This window comes from Ptiloglossa arizonensis, chromosome 1 (assembly GCF_051014685.1).
Source record: "Ptiloglossa arizonensis isolate GNS036 chromosome 1, iyPtiAriz1_principal, whole genome shotgun sequence".
NCBI lineage: Eukaryota > Metazoa > Arthropoda > Insecta > Hymenoptera > Colletidae > Ptiloglossa > Ptiloglossa arizonensis.
Window position 1 is genome coordinate 6,343,563 of NC_135048.1, and position 16,986 is coordinate 6,360,548.

The following is a 16,986-nucleotide window of genomic DNA, read 5'->3' on the forward strand; positions in this document are numbered from 1 at the left end:
AAAAGTGGAAGACCACATTTAGCTAACAGTTTGTAAAGGTCTAGAGGATCAAGTTACAATTTTTATAATACAATGACATACAAAATTTGAAGTGAAAAACTAAAAACAAAATAGGTATTTTGAATAGAAAATTTCCATTATTAACGTAGATTAAAAGTTAAAAGATTTGGTTAGTTAAGTTCCTTAAAAGGTTATTTTTTCATTTCTAAAGAATCAATATTTTCAATAAACAATTTTAACAGCTTTAACGATCATAAATTTGAAAAAATTTAAATTGATACATTTGTCGAGTAAAAATTTTCAGACCTCTGAACAGATTTTTGAATAACGGTTCATTCTACGTTTAAATACCTAAAAGTTCAAAAATATTTTAAGCTCAATGTTTCGATAGTTTAGGCAATTTTGAAACACGAAAAATATGTTAAATTGTTCTTAAAATCGAAAATATTTTGAGACTAAGATTCTTAAAGATGGAGCAGCTTTTAAAAGTCTAAGAATACTTCCGATTCCAAAAGTTCATAAAAATAAGTTCAGCTTTAAACCTATTTAAATTTCACGAAGCCAAAAGAATCGTGAATTTAAAGTTCTAAAAATCCAAAAATATCCGAAGTCTAAAGCTTTCAAAATCCGCGCAGTGTTAACGTTTAATATCTTAACTCCCATTGAATTCCAATTATTCGTATTCTTTAAATGTTGTCACATCTGATTCGACCTCTTCTAATCAAAATTCGAAACAATTACCCTATTACGTCTCACATTTTTAATTTCGATTCACACGATCATATTTTCCGCGAAAATCAAGAAAAATGCATCCTCTTTCGTTGATCTCGTTGCATCTGTCACTTGCAAGAAAAATGCTCGCTAGCAATAAAACGAAAACCCTTCAGACGTGTCGAGTACACGCGCGTGCGTGCACTGTGTGTGTGTATCTGTGTATCTGTGTGCCTGTGTGTGTCTGTCTGTGTGTACACGTACACGGGAATATATCATATATTATATTTGTATTTATATTTATAGGTTGTATTTATATATAGATGAATGTATAAAGAAGTAAACTCGTCAGACTTATGATTTTATGCATAGGTCAGAGGTTCATCGTCAACAAAGGAATTAGCGTCCTCTTGCCCATCGCAAAATGGCATCTGCCAATATGTCAAGGTGAGCTTTCGTCTGAAACAGAAAGAATAACATTTTCTCGTGCATTGTCGTTGTAGTATGTGTGTCCATTACGAGTGCGTACTATTTGATCCGAAAGCTAAGCCGAGTCGAGCCGAGATGAGTCGAGTCGCTTAAAGCCACATTCCCCCTTATGGATGTTATTCTTGTCTGTAATTTGTAACAGTGTTCCTCACCGAACCGACAAAGTTTTTGCAACGATTCTCCGCTTCAAATTGATACGTTGAAGCATATTCGAATATACGATACGGTCAACCTTTCGTGTACAATAGGCGATCGTGTGTTTTGTCTTCACTTGACCTATGGCAGATTTCACAATTAGATTCACGATTACACGTTTCAACAGTACACGTAGGTTCTTATTAAAAACCCTTTTTCTTTTTCCGTCCTCTGTAATTTAACGCCAGATATGGCCGCGTTGATCGTACAGCTATTGTAATTCGTATTAAAATTTGGGGTGATAGGGAAGCATTGTAATGACCGAGAGGGTGATAAAGCGAGCGAAGTGGATTGCATGGGAAATAAAGGTTAATCCCCATTTCTGCGACTACCATTTAATACCACTGGTGTCCACGATAAACCGACAGGCTCAATGGGTTTCGAATGAAATGGAAGTTACCATTTGTGACGTCACCCTTTTATCGAGCACTCACTTTTATATTTTACTAAAAGTGACAAAGAAATGAAGTTGTACCATTAGAAATACAAATTGTAAATATTATATATATATATATATATATATATATATATATATATATATATATATATTCGTTATTTGATTTACTATTTAATGTAGTAATAATTTTAATAAGTCAAAAACTTGGTTACTTGGTGATGTTCAGGTAGCCCAATAGATGTTAGATGTTCATTTTTCGGATCGTTTTATTTGGTATAAAAAATCGATGAAAATGCAACGTAATTTCTTGAGATTCAGAATAAAGATACATTTAACTATTAAATTGAAGAAAAACCAAGTAGTTCGGTGAACCGTCATTGTGTTAATTCTATCTCACCTCTTACCTACATATGTATTTTGATTATGCCTTATTTATATAGGCTTTCACATATGTCTATATAGTAAAGATATTTAATAAAAATAATAGTAAATATAATAATCGTGTCATTTTAATTGTTGCAGGGTTCCTTTAACAGCGTTACACTTCAGTCGAAGTAATAGTATCTGATTTGAAAAATTGAAGATCCGTAAAAATGCTTGAAATGTGCACGTTTCATAAGTGAAAGTGTGGCTTTAGGCGATTCGGCGTTTAGCTCAAGTCTGAAGGTTCGGTCTTACCGTAAGAGGTTCTCGTGGAAACCGACTAAGGAATTGTTTTTTCCCCTTTCGTTCTCCCCTACGTTATGCTATTTTCGCGCGATGGGAAAGGTCTTCATCCAGTGGAAAAATTAAGGTGCTGACGCTTTTTTTAGAGATTTAAGCAAAAGCCAGACACGCCGGCGAGTGTATGAATTGAGATTTTCGGGGTGAGATTTGTTCCCTGTGACTTTGGAGAGTCGGAGAGTGGAATGGGACGTAGGATAGAGAAGAAAGGTAAATTCCAAGGGAGATTATTCCTGGAAGCCTTTACGTAACCAAAACTGGCAAAGTTGATGACAAAGCAGATTATATAGAATTCTAGATACTATTTACCGCAATTTTTTAAATTTATTAAATTTTAAAAATTTATAATTTGACGCCATTCTCAAATTAAAATAGTTTATGGCTACAGTTACTAGGAAAGCAGATTAAATACCGTTAGACTCCCATTACCATCATTTATGCAACATCCGAAAACTTTTCAAATTTGAAATGGAACACTATTATTGATTTGACAAAGTATTGTCTACGTTTAAATTATAAACGCAGCTTGAATACAGCCGAAATGTTAATTGACGAAGAAATTTCTATTCGAATTGGAATGTAGAATTTAGAGGTACGATTAATCGTATGGAATAAATTAATTAGGCTCGTATTTGATATAAATTGAAAAAATAATTACTGAAATTGGGACCACTTCGAGGAAACGGAAATAATTTCGGGACGGTTTTTCAGGAAATACTCTACAAGTGTTAACTATCGTAGCTGCATAGACTGTCGTATCAAAATTGCAGCAAATTATAGGCTGTTGCGTCGCAACGTTGATTGAGTTATTCGTGCACGGTTAAAATGTGCGACGAGGTTCGTTGATTAAAGACTTACAGTTTTGTAAAACATGCAGGCTTGTCTGTCCTCGTCTTCTCCTGCAGGACAGTCTACGAAACCATCGCACAAGGCGTGATCATCGATACAGTGGTATCTACCCACTCTGTCCGCAGTAGGGCACGCGAACCTTTCCATCCCGTCTTCCGAGATTGGACACTCTGGAAAAAAAAGTCAACAAAAAGGTTAGACCAGAGCTCACGCTTTTTTCATATTACATTTCTATTTTGGTACTCTACTATCTTCTCGTTTAAATTTCAGGAAAATTCACTAATTCTTTTACTTTAATATTTCTTTAATAGATTGTTTCGTTACATTGACGTTTATTCCTCTTCGTATCTATTTGTCTCTAATCGTGACACCTTTCGATTTCAATATTTTCTTTTAGTATTCATGTTTAACTACTCCTGTATTTCGTTACACCGATACCTTTTTTCTTTCACTATTTACCCGTTTCCGTATATTGTTAGATCGATATTTTTCTAATTCAGTATTTATCTCTATTCGTATTTTGTCAAGTCGAAAATTTTCCATTTCGTTGTTTATTCAATTTCACTTGTTTCCTATTTCATAATTTTGTTATTGTACCGTTTCACGATTTCCATTCTTTTATCCCGTTGTAACTAGTATTTTCTATCTAACGAGCACCAGATCATCGCTTCCATTACTTTAACATAATTTCTGTCACGGTACTTTTAATTTTTCTATTACATTGTTCACACTATCGATCGCTACTATTTTTATGCAAATCGACGCAACTCTAAAGGATCACGAACGTCTCTTTATGCGAAATATCCTGCAAGGTTGCAGTTTAAAAGCTACACCGTATGAAATTCAAAGTTATTGGAAAAATACCAAGGTTGTTATCAATGTTTTCTTTCTATCGATTTGCGGTAAGCATTTGACAGTACTCCGTGTATCATTAATAATTAACGTGCTCTATAGCGGATTCATCGAAAGGGAGTGAAATGTTATCGAGTTTCAGGATATTTAAATACATCACCCTCCGAGTAAGAAAACGTTATTAAAAATATATCTCTTTCATACTGAACCTTGAATTATTATATTCACAATGTAATATCCAATAATTAGTTAACTATAAGTAAAAATAAAATCTATTCAAATTTATTTACAGAAAATTGAATTAGAAAAATTCTGAATCTTCTTTTTAATATGACATACTTAATTTTCAATGTTCGAACATTTAAAAATATTATACATCCTTATTTATTAGAAACTATAAAGTATAATTTTCTATCAAGAGCTAACATTTTCTGTGAAATAAATAAAGATTAGGACTATTTTACACACTATTCCTTATTTCGAAACATTCGGTTGATTCGGTTTCTCGTCGTTCCAACCATCACCAACTTATTTGTCCGAGATCGATTAGGTTAGAACAGCCTTGAACGTGACATCATCCCCGAAACCTCGAACATCGTCGATAAAAAAGGAGGAACCACTTTACAAATGTAAGGAATCCCTTTGTTCACTAAAGAGAACAATTCACCAATTTTCAAAATTTTTGTAAAACTGACCATCCATGAATAGTTCCACCATCGAATAAAAGAGAAAAATTGAAATTACTCCGTACTCGTTTCCGTATTTTTATATTTACATATTCTTTTATTTTCGAATATTTGTATTTCGATTTTTTGAGATATTTCGCGACTACGATATTTATTTACCTCGATTTTTCCGTTTCAGTATTTTTTTTTCGTAATATTTTCTATTTCAGTATTTTTCAATTTAATGTTATTTTCTTCTAGTGTTTTCATAATAAGTTTCCCTTTTGTACTTTTTCAGATCAATGTTCTTCTATTTCAGTATCTTCTTCCAATATTTCTTATTTCGCAATTTTTCTATTTACCATATTTTTCAATTTTGCTATTTTTCTATGTTTACATTTACCTAGCGTCGTATTATTTTAAACTTTTTTCTATTTTAATATACTCTGCTATTCCAATGTTTGCCTATTTTCCCATTCTTCTATTCTGGTACAATACACGTTTTTAATTATCTTTCTATGTTTATGTATTCTTATTTCAATACTTTTATATTTCATGTTGGCACTTTATCTCTTTTGTTAGTTTTTAATTTCGTTATATCGTCATTTCCGTATTTTCTTAATTGCTTAATGTAGGGTAGACCGGGACGATTTTAATACTTGTGTTTGATACAATTACGCACAAATTATTACATTTACGATCAAAAATCTTAAACAAAAATATTATCATACATCTGACATTATCGAGTCATAGCAATTTCGTTGTGTGTCGAATAATATCTAAGTTATTGATAAAAAAAATGAGAAGACGGAGAAAGTGTTATTATAATTTTTATGTATAATAAACATTTATTATACGATATTATGTATAATATATGAAAATGTATAAATAATTTTGGTCGGTGCAATTTTCATGTGTCCAATTTTTACATTTGATACATTGCATTCATTTCTCATGTAGCTTCTTGTTTTTATCATTAAAAGAATTTGTTCCTTATATATTTTTTCTTCATTCTTTTCCCATACTTTTCTATACATTTTGTCCTAATTTGTTCTTTTCCAGAAATATCGGTGTACACAGGTAGATTTCCTTTTATTCTTACCCCTTTCTGAAAGTTTCCCTCCAATTTGAAAAGTTGATCCTTTGTTAACACTCTAACAGAATACGTGCATAGAAGATTCGCATTAATACACCATCCCCGATCGATAGATTTCTAAGGAAGTTTTCGTTGAATGTAGAACAATAGTCGAATAAAAAGTGGGAGGGCATCTTCTCCTGTCCGAGAATAGTTTCAACGTCTTTCAATGCAAATTCTGGGCAATGTTCTTCAGACAGTGCTAACAATGAGTGACTATTTCCGATAACTTCGTATGTTGCATTGAATTGCCACACCCTGTGTGGGCGTCCACTCGAAACGAATCGACAGAAATATCGTTGGTCGGTCCGACAAGGTTGTCTCTCGCTCTTTTACCTGCGATTTCTTCTCCCTCTACTGTTTCCCTTCCGATTAGTTCATCGTTGAATTTATTAATTCCTCTTTGTTAAGGAGAAGCTGTGAACGATGAAAAAACGATTGGTGTCGCAGACGAGAACGAAGAGACGGAGGAATAGTGTTGACGCTTTCTGAATCGACGAAATGGTGATTTTCTTTTTATTCAAATCACCGTTCCGCTACGGTTCGTTTAATTGGAATAAAGCTCCTTTGATCGTTGATGCATTTACAATGGCGATTAAGGCCACGTAATCCGTGTTTTTATCACTTTTCGAGCGATCAATGGGAGTGCGATCGTATTCAGACGGAGGTGATTGTAGAAAGAAAATTGAAGTGATTAAAGGGACTTTTCTGACGTGTAAACTTTCGTTTAACGAACTTTTTCTATTATTATATTCCGTTACTGATGTTTGTCGATAAATTGACAAATTCAATGTGAGTCCGTGTGGGCTCTTTTTGAGAGAATATTTGTACGAAAAATTACTCTTTTTTATTACGAAAGTTTTCCAATCGAAACGATTGAGAACCACTGAACGGAAAATCGAGAATCCCTGGATCGTGCGATTCTACTTGCGAAAAAGCAGAAAAACGAGTTCCGATATTTAAAAGTGGTATTAATTTGTGCGTGTTCCTCTTCGAAAATCAATCGTTCCCCAGTTGAAAATAAAATGCTCAACCGGTCGAATGGGGTGATTTTCATTTCGTCAATTTCACGTGTAATGATTGCGTAACGCGGTGCGTTCAATGCAGTAACAACGTTATGAAATGTTTAAAGTGTACCGATACGAATCGAGAACGAATACAGAATGGAAATAAATGGAAAATATATAGTACAGGGGTCTGAAAAAATGACGCCTTGAAACTTTTTCATGAGATTGACAATCTTCGAACATACCGGGTGAATCGCATAAAATATTGCTAAAATTATTTTCTTTGGACCTATTACTAAAAAAATACTTTTTCGATATTTTAGAATTTAATATTTCTTACGCGATCTATGAGACACGAATCTATTGTTTACCAATGAAGTGACACTAACTGTTGCAGTTGATTGTAGCTCCTTTAAAAACAAGTAACTTTCATTTGAAACGTTTTTTAATATTTTACACACCAGAGACAATATAACGAAAGAGGAACTTTAATCGAAGAGCGTTGGAGTGAATATAAAACCGGTACGTTTTAAGTTACGATTCATTTGATTGAATATTCAAAATGGCATCCGTGCACATCGTGAACATTTATTAATTTTCGTAACGACGATTCGACAGCACCGTTTGAATTATTAATGATCGAAACGGTTCGCAGAACGTCAATTTCAAGCAAATAAAATGTTTCGCGTATTTTCTCTGGCATGAAATGTTTTCAACGAATGTTATCTCTTACCAAGCGAACAATACGAAATCGTAAAAGTTGTATGCCACTTCGTTCATTATCTTATGCATCGCGCGCGAGGCCCCAGTGAATTCTAAAATCGCGAAAAAAATAGAGTTCGATTCAACCAACAACGTTATAATTACACCTCGTCATACTGTCTCTATGTTACGTATTTCTTTTCCAATACTTGCGTAACGAAAACCTTAAAAACATAGATGAGTATAATTACAACGTAAATTCAGAATTGTAATTATTATTAATTATCAATTTATTCGACGAACAACGAATACACGTTCGTATATTTAATTTCGATAAAAATTCTTTCGGCCGTGTCTGCAATAATTCTAGAAAAATAGATCGTAATACATTGTGCACTCCAACCCTGTGTATAGTGGAACGTGTCCTCGAACGCAAAGTGGCGTGTTTTCTATTTCTGCGCGTACCGATTTCTAACGGGAGAAACGTGGGAACAGATATTGGTATCACGTGATGATACACGTAACCGCGTTCGTGTGTGATCTGCAACAGGTGCAATTATCTATCGATAATAATAACACGGTAATTGTCATTATTTCAATATCTCGGGGTGATTATTTCATTGATTGGTTTCGCCTTGGTACTCGGGGGGATTAACTCCAGAAATGAAATTACTCAGGCATATTCTTTTGCTTTACATCATTACGTAGAAATAAAAATGTTAGATTAAGAGAAAGTATCGTGTAATAACGTTAATAGTAGGTTCATGTACTCGACAGTGCTACCGTCCTGCAGATGATACAGTGAATAATACTACTGTATATTAATATTATAATATTACCACAACATTGTAAGAGTACGATATACTAGTATTACAACAACACCTTAATATTGTGGTAGCACTATATGCTAGTATTATACTGTGGTATTGTAGCAATGATATGCACTAGTACTATAAGAATCCATGCCATAATGTCAGTGCTATGTACTAGTATTATTATATAATAGTATTATAATAGGATATTTTTGCAGTATTTTGTACTATAGTGACGTGATAGACCTATAATTATACTAGTTTTAGTAGCATGTTGTAGAGATATTGCAATAATATAGGAGTACTTTCAATGTAATCGTAAATTAGAAATTTTATACTATTACTACTCTGAAGTAACACTATAATGCAGTAAATACATCCTGTTAGAACATAATCTGAATAATAATACGTTCTTGTGTGATTATTCTGTAATACCATATACTGATAATATTATGACTGTAATCGTATATGGTGTTGATATTAAAAGTAGTTTATATCACTTTAGTAAAGTATAGAAATTAAACAGTATTATAGAATTATTTTATGCTATATCGTACAATAAGACAATAAGCATAGATAGCAATACCGTAATGCAACTAAAATATGATATGACACTTGTGTTAGAAATATAATACTTTACTGCAGTAATAACACAAAACAATTACCCGATCGTACTCACTCTTTCATAACAATATTATGGGAAATGTATTAGCTACATTATTGTCATAAAATGTTACAGAATGGCATAATATAATATTTGATGTATGACACGATATTTATGTTAATACTACTATAGTAACACTATAATATGAAAATACTCTAATTTTGCAATAGAATCTTTCGCTACAGTAGCGACATTAAATAATGCAATCATAATATCGGTATTTTATAGAAATAGTATAATGATAATAAATTCAGTACAGGTACATAATAATTGAAGAATGCTGCCAAAGTATATAATACTATAATGTATTGTAACTTTTGTGTGACCAATATGGTATCAATGATTATAATATTATAGTGTTATAGTTCATTGTATCATTCTGTACCCTATAATATACTACGTAAAATAAGGAATTGATATAGCATTTGTTGTTACATCTTTCCGTACAAATTTCAATTCCTAGCTACATATATTTCTCTCAAATGTATCATCGATATCCAATCACCATACGTCCCGTTGTAAAATATCCTTCGACGAAAAAGAAGCCACTCAGCACTCGTAACGACAAAAACTAATTCGTCACAGTATTAACGCAATACAATGAAATCACGCACTCCGATTACGAGATATTACAACACGTTTTCCATATCAATTGGAACTACCACGGAAAAATTGACACGCACGAGAAAGGAAAGTGGTTAGAAAGAAAAATCTACGATTGTTTAATCGTCAACACTTCGTTTGTCCCACAGGTGATCATGTACACACTAATCGAAATTCGATAGATAAATTCCCCACACCCACTCTTACCCTCCGCCGTCACTGCCGTGTGTAAAGGTCACTCAAGTAAAATTAATTCCGTGACCCCGGGCGTTTATCATTCTTCATTTCTTTTTCCGTGGAAAACGCCACGGTGCAATGCTGATACGAAACCCTGCGATTAAATTGTCACTTCCCCGTAATCCATCCAGGCATCAGTGGGGGTGTGCCATCGCGATCGGCGAGCACGATAAGAGTCATTAAACAAGACGCGCTGACTATCGCAGCATGAAAATCGATGCACGTTAACGAATACAAAAAATTACGACTGCTCGATCATGTTAACAAATAATGCGATAATTATAGAAATTTCTTTCGAAAGTTTCAAGTCATCGGGGTAATACGCGCTGACTATCGCAGTATGAAAATCGATGCACGTTAACGAATACAAAAAATTACGACTGCTCGATCATGTTAACAAATAATGCAATAATTATAGAAATTTCTTTCGAAAGTTTCAAGTCATCGGGGTAATACGCGCTGACTATCGCAGCATGAAAATCGATGCACGTTAACGAATACAAAAAATTACGACTGCTCGATCATGTTAACAAATAATGCAATAATTATAGAAATTTCTTTCGAAAGTTTCAAGTCATCGGGGTAATACGCGCTGACTATCGCAGTATGAAAATCGATGCACGTTAACGAATACAAAAAATTACGACTGCTCGATCATGTTAACGAATAACACGATAATTATAGAAATTTCTTTTGACAGTTTCAAGTGAACGAGGTTGCACGAGAAAGAGGAAAATGGAAAAATAGCGTATGTGTCGAAATTCGAGGCACAGAAGATATTTTGCATCGATAACGTATAAAAAGAAATTAATTCCCGAAGAACGAAACACTGAAGTACACTCGAAGCACTTTGATAAAAATTGTTGTCCATTTTTGCCAACGTTCTCTCTTTTTCATCTCCGAATTTATCACGCAAGCGACAAAATTCCTCGTTTTAAGTACAAAGTGAAAAGTTCTCGAAATGATTTCTTCTCGTCGAATTTGAGAGTTACTCAAATAGCGACGATTCTATCGTTCAGAGTGCAACCAGATGTTCGTTTCATTGAGCTAATTCGAGTCCTTCCAATGGTCAATTTGTTGCCTCGATGAAACTTGTAAGAGAAATTTCGAGTTCGAAACGTTGGACCAATAAAGTCGAGACGGAAAATTTAGAGTAAACTCTCTAGGACTTTCCCAGCGATCCCACGGAGTTACTTTCAGCAATGAGTATGCTGAATTAAAGTAAACAGATTGAGAGGGGCTGGGTTCGGAAAGGGGATAATAAGGGGTGTTGGGCGGGTTGTGACGACGGTCACGGACGATGCGCCACGAAAACAACTGCGTTTATACGACCCGTGTTCGACGAACAGGTGAAACACGAGCTTCGAAATTGGTTTCCAGGGACGTCATTAAATGAACGTAAAAAAGACCAAATTCTCACAGTTTACCAAATCAAATTTAGAGAAGATGAAACGGAATAATAATTTGGATTCAGAGTGTGTAGTGAAACTTTACAAAGTTCCCACTACACTACATCGAAATGAACTGCTTTAAAAATAGTATTATTAAAGAATATATTATACTTAAAAAATATATTCTTTTTAATGTTAATAGGAGATTAGGTACAAGGTTGATATAAATGTTCCAATATTGCGTTAAGTTGTATCAGACTTTGATGCACTAAAGTAGGGTTAATCATTTTAAATAGGAATCGACTTTTATGGAATTGTTTGCCTTTGGTACAAGTGCAACTTGCAACAATGTTTTCATAACTTTAGGATAAAATTGATTAAAAGAGAACAAAATTTTCATTCTCCTTATACTCTTAAATTTCAATTTCCAGTCGAAACAACGACCTCCATTCTACTCTGATCACTTACGAATCCTGAAAGTAACCTCAAAAAATGATACTATGAACCTAAAGAAGGGTCTTAATATTTGTACAATTTGTCTAAATATTTGAAACTTGATTTGCCTACTTTCCTAAGGTCCGTTTGATGGTTAGGACTACTTTTACCAATTCAAAAGCTTGAAAACTACTTTACAAAGATACTATACATTCAAGTTCTGTTTACCTAGTATGCTGTACTGTTAGACTATTGATCCCAAAATTAACCATACCTTTAAAGACAATGTTCACATCCCAATCCAAAGAGAAACCGTCTCCAAGTTTCACTCGTCTCTCGAAGCATAAATCTCAATATTCACCACGACGTTACTGTATACTCTATCTACCGAACCAAATCAAAGGTTCCCAATAATTACCTCAGAAAGACCAGAATCCACTGGTCATTACTCCACATACGACATTACTCTATATACTAAAAATAATGGTAAAAAATTCTCGTCTACCCTAAAATCCATAAATGCAAATACGCCTAAATGTTGATGGTCGTTGGTACAACCCATCCCCGATCTACAACATCCCAGTGCTCGTTCTAAGACGATACAAGCAAGTATCACTCACCGATTTGCGGGACGTCGTATTGTATGCTTCCCCTGGTAGATCTGAACATAAGTTGAGAAGCCACGCTGATACCGGCCCCTAGGGACGGCGGAGGTTGAGCTTGATGCGGGGCAGAGTCTCCGGGAAGGTCGATGGAGCGGCGTCCGGTAGGCATCGGGCTCCTCTTTTCAGGAAGCTTGTTGGCGTCCAGCGTGAACGCCCTCGAGACGAAATCCGCGTTTTGGTAGTCCCGCGGTTTCTCGCCCCGCGTCAGATCAGTCTTCAGATTCGCAGCAGCGCTCCGTTTCTGCTCGAATAGATCGTCGTAGTTCGATTGTCTGGTTTCGTGATGGGTCTTCCTGCCGGTGGCGTCGTTGCACACCCTGCTGGGCAAGCTGACGGTGTTCTTTGAGTGTCTGCAGTCTATTCGTAGTTTCTTGCCACGCTGTCCTAAGTGACTGGGTTGATCCTCGTGCGGGAATTGCTCACCGGGTTGGTTCGCGGTCATGTACTCCGAGTAAAGTACGTTCAGCATCGTCGGTGACAAGGCGAAGAAGACCGTTTGCAGCTCCCTGGGTTCTCGGATCATATCGTCGATCAATATACCCGCTGGTGTCCACGTGGAAATCCGTGGCTCGTCGTTGAGCAGCAGCCAGTTGGACAGGTCGTCCGGGTGAGATGCCTCGGGAGGATATATCCTGAAGTGCAACAGGTTATTGCCGACCGAGTTCAGCTCGTTCTTCTTTCTGATGCCACTCCCGTGGCGATAGTCTTGCTCCTGTGCTCCTTGCATAATGATCACCGGACGATTCCCTACGGCGAGGTCCAGGCCCTGTCCCACGTACGTGAGCAGCCAGAACATGCACACGGCCATCATATATACGGGAATCTTTATCCGCCGAATTGAGCGGGTCGTTTACGGACGAACACGAGCGATTTTCTTCCCTCTCGGTTACCTCACGTTTCACCTTTCGATATCTTACGCGTTCCACGTTTCGCTGCCAGTCGAAAGGCACAACTCTGGATTTAGGCCGACTTTTCGTTAGCTGGGGTTAGGGAGGGAACGACTTGGTGGGTGGCGCGACTACAAGGGAAGAAATACGCGGACGATGAGCGATGACCGACGGATCAATCGATACGCGTGTAGGCTTCCGTCACACGAGGAAACACGTATCTCGAACGTGTTCGGCCAGTATCATCCTCTCTACCCTCTCATCGGGTATCTAACTTTCTCACGGGGAAATGAACGCGCGGGTTCCTTCCTCGGTAATTCCTTTTGGACAAGTTGCTCCCGCGAGATCGCTAGTCTCGCATTTCAGCCACGCTTCGTTTCCGTTATAGAGGCACGACCGTACTCTGAAATCAGGCGGTTAGTAAAGAATAGCGCGCGATCGTCGTCTGGAAACGTGTGTCTCGAGATATGTGATCAGGGTGTAGCGATGCATTGGTGCTGGTGCGTCGTGGATGCTTTCAAGATGCTCGACATTGTGGACAACAATGAAACCCGGATCGATCGGTCACGGTTACGTGCTCCTAATCGAAGTATCTTTCCCCGGAGGCCTCCTGGTTCTTTCGCTTACCCCTGCTTTCTTTCGCCGCATGGCAGTGGCACTTGCCGATGGCTCGTCGCGCCTCGGTTTTCTCAGCGAGAAACGCTACCAGTCGTTTGCTCCCGTGACAGACTTTTACCATTGGGTGATTTATCGTGCACAGTTAGCCCCGTGTGTCCTCGTGGCTCTGACATTGGTAACGTACAGAGGCCGACGGAAGCTGGTGCTGGTGTCTATGAGGCGTGTTCTACGTGCGGTGACACGGCGTGCAACGATGACATCGAACTCCCTGAACAACTTTAGAATGCGGAAAAGTGACTATGTAGGACGAAAGATCAACAGGTGCCCGAAAAATGTGCAAAACCGTGCTTCCACGAGGTGGGAGGTGGGAAGGAGGTGAGGACGGGGGAGGAGGAAGATATTAATTAGGCGTTGGACGACAGTGCGAGCCATCGGGAGAGGTGTGGCGAACTCGAGTCAAGTGAAAGAGGAGAAAATAGTACACATCGATATACAGAGACGGAGCGGGTGATGTGCAACACAGGCGACACGCGTGGATACAGATTTGAGGACAGTGTGCATACACAATACAGAGAAAAATGATCGTGGACAGAGAAACGGGTGCAGAACTTTGCGGAACGATTACATTTACGTGTGTGCGTATTGTGCAAAATACTTGCTTCTGTGTCTGGGTGCTGCGAAACCTTCCGCCTTCTCTTCCTCGTTCCCACCGTGGAACCTTTTTCATGCGCTACTCTAAACAGTTAACCTTCCCTGCCGCTCAAATCCCCTGTACCGCGGCGCACATGCTACTCTTCGTCCGTATCGTCGAAACTCTCTCTCTCTTTCGGGCAGCTGGGGAAACTCCTTCGTCCAAAACGGTGAACTTTGGACGGTGGTTGCTGCCTAGCTCGGACTAGGTTCTCGCGGTGTTTGCTCCGACAAGTATGTTCATCGCACAGTGGGATAGGGAGAGGGGGGGAGGGGCGGGGAAGGGGGTGAGTCTTCACCGAACGTGGTCTTTTCGATCACGCGAACACAAAATGGTGCGAACGGTCGGCTAGCATGCTGCTGGCGGCCTCCTGATGTCAGTCATCCGGACGATGGTTTTTATGGTTACTCGTGAACCTCGTACAGGGCGGACGTGTTGCAGCGTCGTCGATCGACGACGGTTCGGCCTTGTTCAGCGTCTTCGTTCGAGTGTCGGAGCGCGACGGCGATCACTTACGTCGAGCTGGGTTCCCTCTCGTATTCTCGCATGCTCGTTCGAGAAAGGTGTACTCCGGATGACGCGAACCGGCAGAATGGAGGCGACGCGATCGCAACACGTACGCCGCGGCTCGTACCGTTCCGTTTCGCAGGCAGGAAGTCGCGTAAAACAGCGTAGTCGGCGAAAGGAGGTTGCGGCCGTGGATGTTGCTTTGTTGGCCGAAGGTCGAGGGATGGAGGATCGAAGGGTTGGGACGGTGGGTTAGTTTAGCGAGTGAGCTGGCTGGCGCCCTCACCAGAACTAACTCCCACGCTGCGCGGCAAGAGTCACCGGGTTTAATACACCGCGCATTCCCCTCCCCACTCAGCCGGCGTTTTCCCTTTCTCAACCCCTCCAGCCCCGCGGTCGCTGCTGCTAACCTGACCCCGGCCACCCCCTGCATCGCACGCTTTCCGCATCGGATCTCACACGTACACTACCAGGGACTACATTGTGCTTTCTCATGGTTTTTGAACCTGGCGTCGCACTTAATACGAGGATTGCGCGAATTATTCTCTTATTTAGCAATTTGTCGCTAGACGACACGAGATTCTTTTCTTCGAAGAATATTTCTTTCAATTTTCCGATTGCGTGCACAGGGAGAAACGCTAAAAATTAAAAGTAAATTTATTTTCGTACGTAGAAGAAAATCACGAGACTAGATTTATTTGTTCCGACGTGAGAATTTAACGAAAGTAACTACCAGGGACTACATTGTGCTTTCTCATGGTTTTTGAACCTGGCGTCGCACTTAATACGAGGATTGCGCGAATTATTCTCTTATTTAGCAATTTGTCGCTAGACGACACGAGATTCTTTTCTTCGAAGAATATTTCTTTCAATTTTCCGATTGCGTGCACAGGGAGAAACGCTAAAAATTGAAAGTAAATTTATTTTCGTACGTAGAAGAAAATCACGAGACTAGATTTATTTGTTCCGACGTGAGAATTTAACGAAAGTAACTACCAGGGACTACATTGTGCTTTCTCATGGTTTTTGAACCTGGTGTCGCACTTAATACGAGGATTGCGCGAATTATTCTCTTATTTAGCAATTTGTCGCTAGACGACACGAGATTCTTTTCTTCGAAGAATATTTCTTTCAATTTTCCGATTGCGTGCACAGGGAGAAACGCTAAAAATTGAAAGTAAATTTATTTTCGTACGTAGAAGAAAATCACGAGACTAGATTTATTTGTTCCGACGTGAGAATTTAACGAAAGTAACTACCAGGGACTACATTGTGCTTTCTCATGGTTTTTGAACCTGGCGTCGCACTTAATACGAGGATTGCGCGAATTATTCTCTTATTTAGCAATTTGTCGCTAGACGACACGAGATTCTTTTCTTCGAAGAATATTTCTTTCAATTTTCCGATTGCGTGCACAGGGAGAAACGCTAAAAATTGAAAGTAAATTTATTTTCGTACGTAGAAGAAAATCACGAGACTAGATTTATTTGTTCCGACGTGAGAATTTAACGAAAGTAACTACCAGGGACTACATTGTGCTTTCTCGTGGTTTTTGAACCTGGCGTCGCAGTTAATACGAGGATTGCGCGAATTATTCTCTTATTTAGCAATTTGTCGCTAGACGAAACGAGATTCTTTTCTTCGAAGAATATTTCTTGAAATTTTCCGATTGTATGCACAGGAAGAAACACTAAAAATTGAAAGTAAATTTATTTTCGTACGTAGAAGAAAATCACGAGACTAGATTTATT

At 38.0% G+C, this 16,986-nt stretch overlaps 1 protein-coding gene across 1 annotated transcript; it reads right to left on the minus strand.

Annotated features, from left to right (window-relative positions):
- Window positions 1-488: 488 nt before the first annotated feature.
- Jeb (low-density lipoprotein receptor domain-containing jelly belly protein) lies at window positions 489-15,500 on the minus strand. Its single transcript, XM_076308729.1, has 4 exons — window positions 14,697-15,500; window positions 12,488-13,822; window positions 3,374-3,534; window positions 489-1,170 (listed from the first exon to the last, which is right to left on the minus strand). The coding sequence occupies exons 2-4, from the start codon at window positions 13,341-13,343 to the stop codon at window positions 1,111-1,113; spliced, it is 1,077 nt and encodes a 358-aa protein (XP_076164844.1). The 5' UTR covers window positions 13,344-13,822; window positions 14,697-15,500; the 3' UTR covers window positions 489-1,110.
- Window positions 15,501-16,986: the final 1,486 nt, after the last annotated feature.

Bases quoted from the DNA above. Each gene is read 5' to 3' on its own strand.
- Jeb (XM_076308729.1), bottom strand. From the start codon at position 13,343: ATGATGGCCGTGTGCATGTTCTGGCTGCTCACGTACGTGGGACAGGGC. The intron at 3,535-12,487 runs GTGAGTGATACT...TTTTTTTTCCAG, and splicing joins ATACGACGTCCCGCAAATCG to AGTGTCCAATCTCGGAAGAC. The intron at 1,171-3,373 runs GTAAGTCTTTAA...TTTCTGTTTCAG, and splicing joins CCTGCATGTTTTACAAAACT to ACGAAAGCTCACCTTGACAT.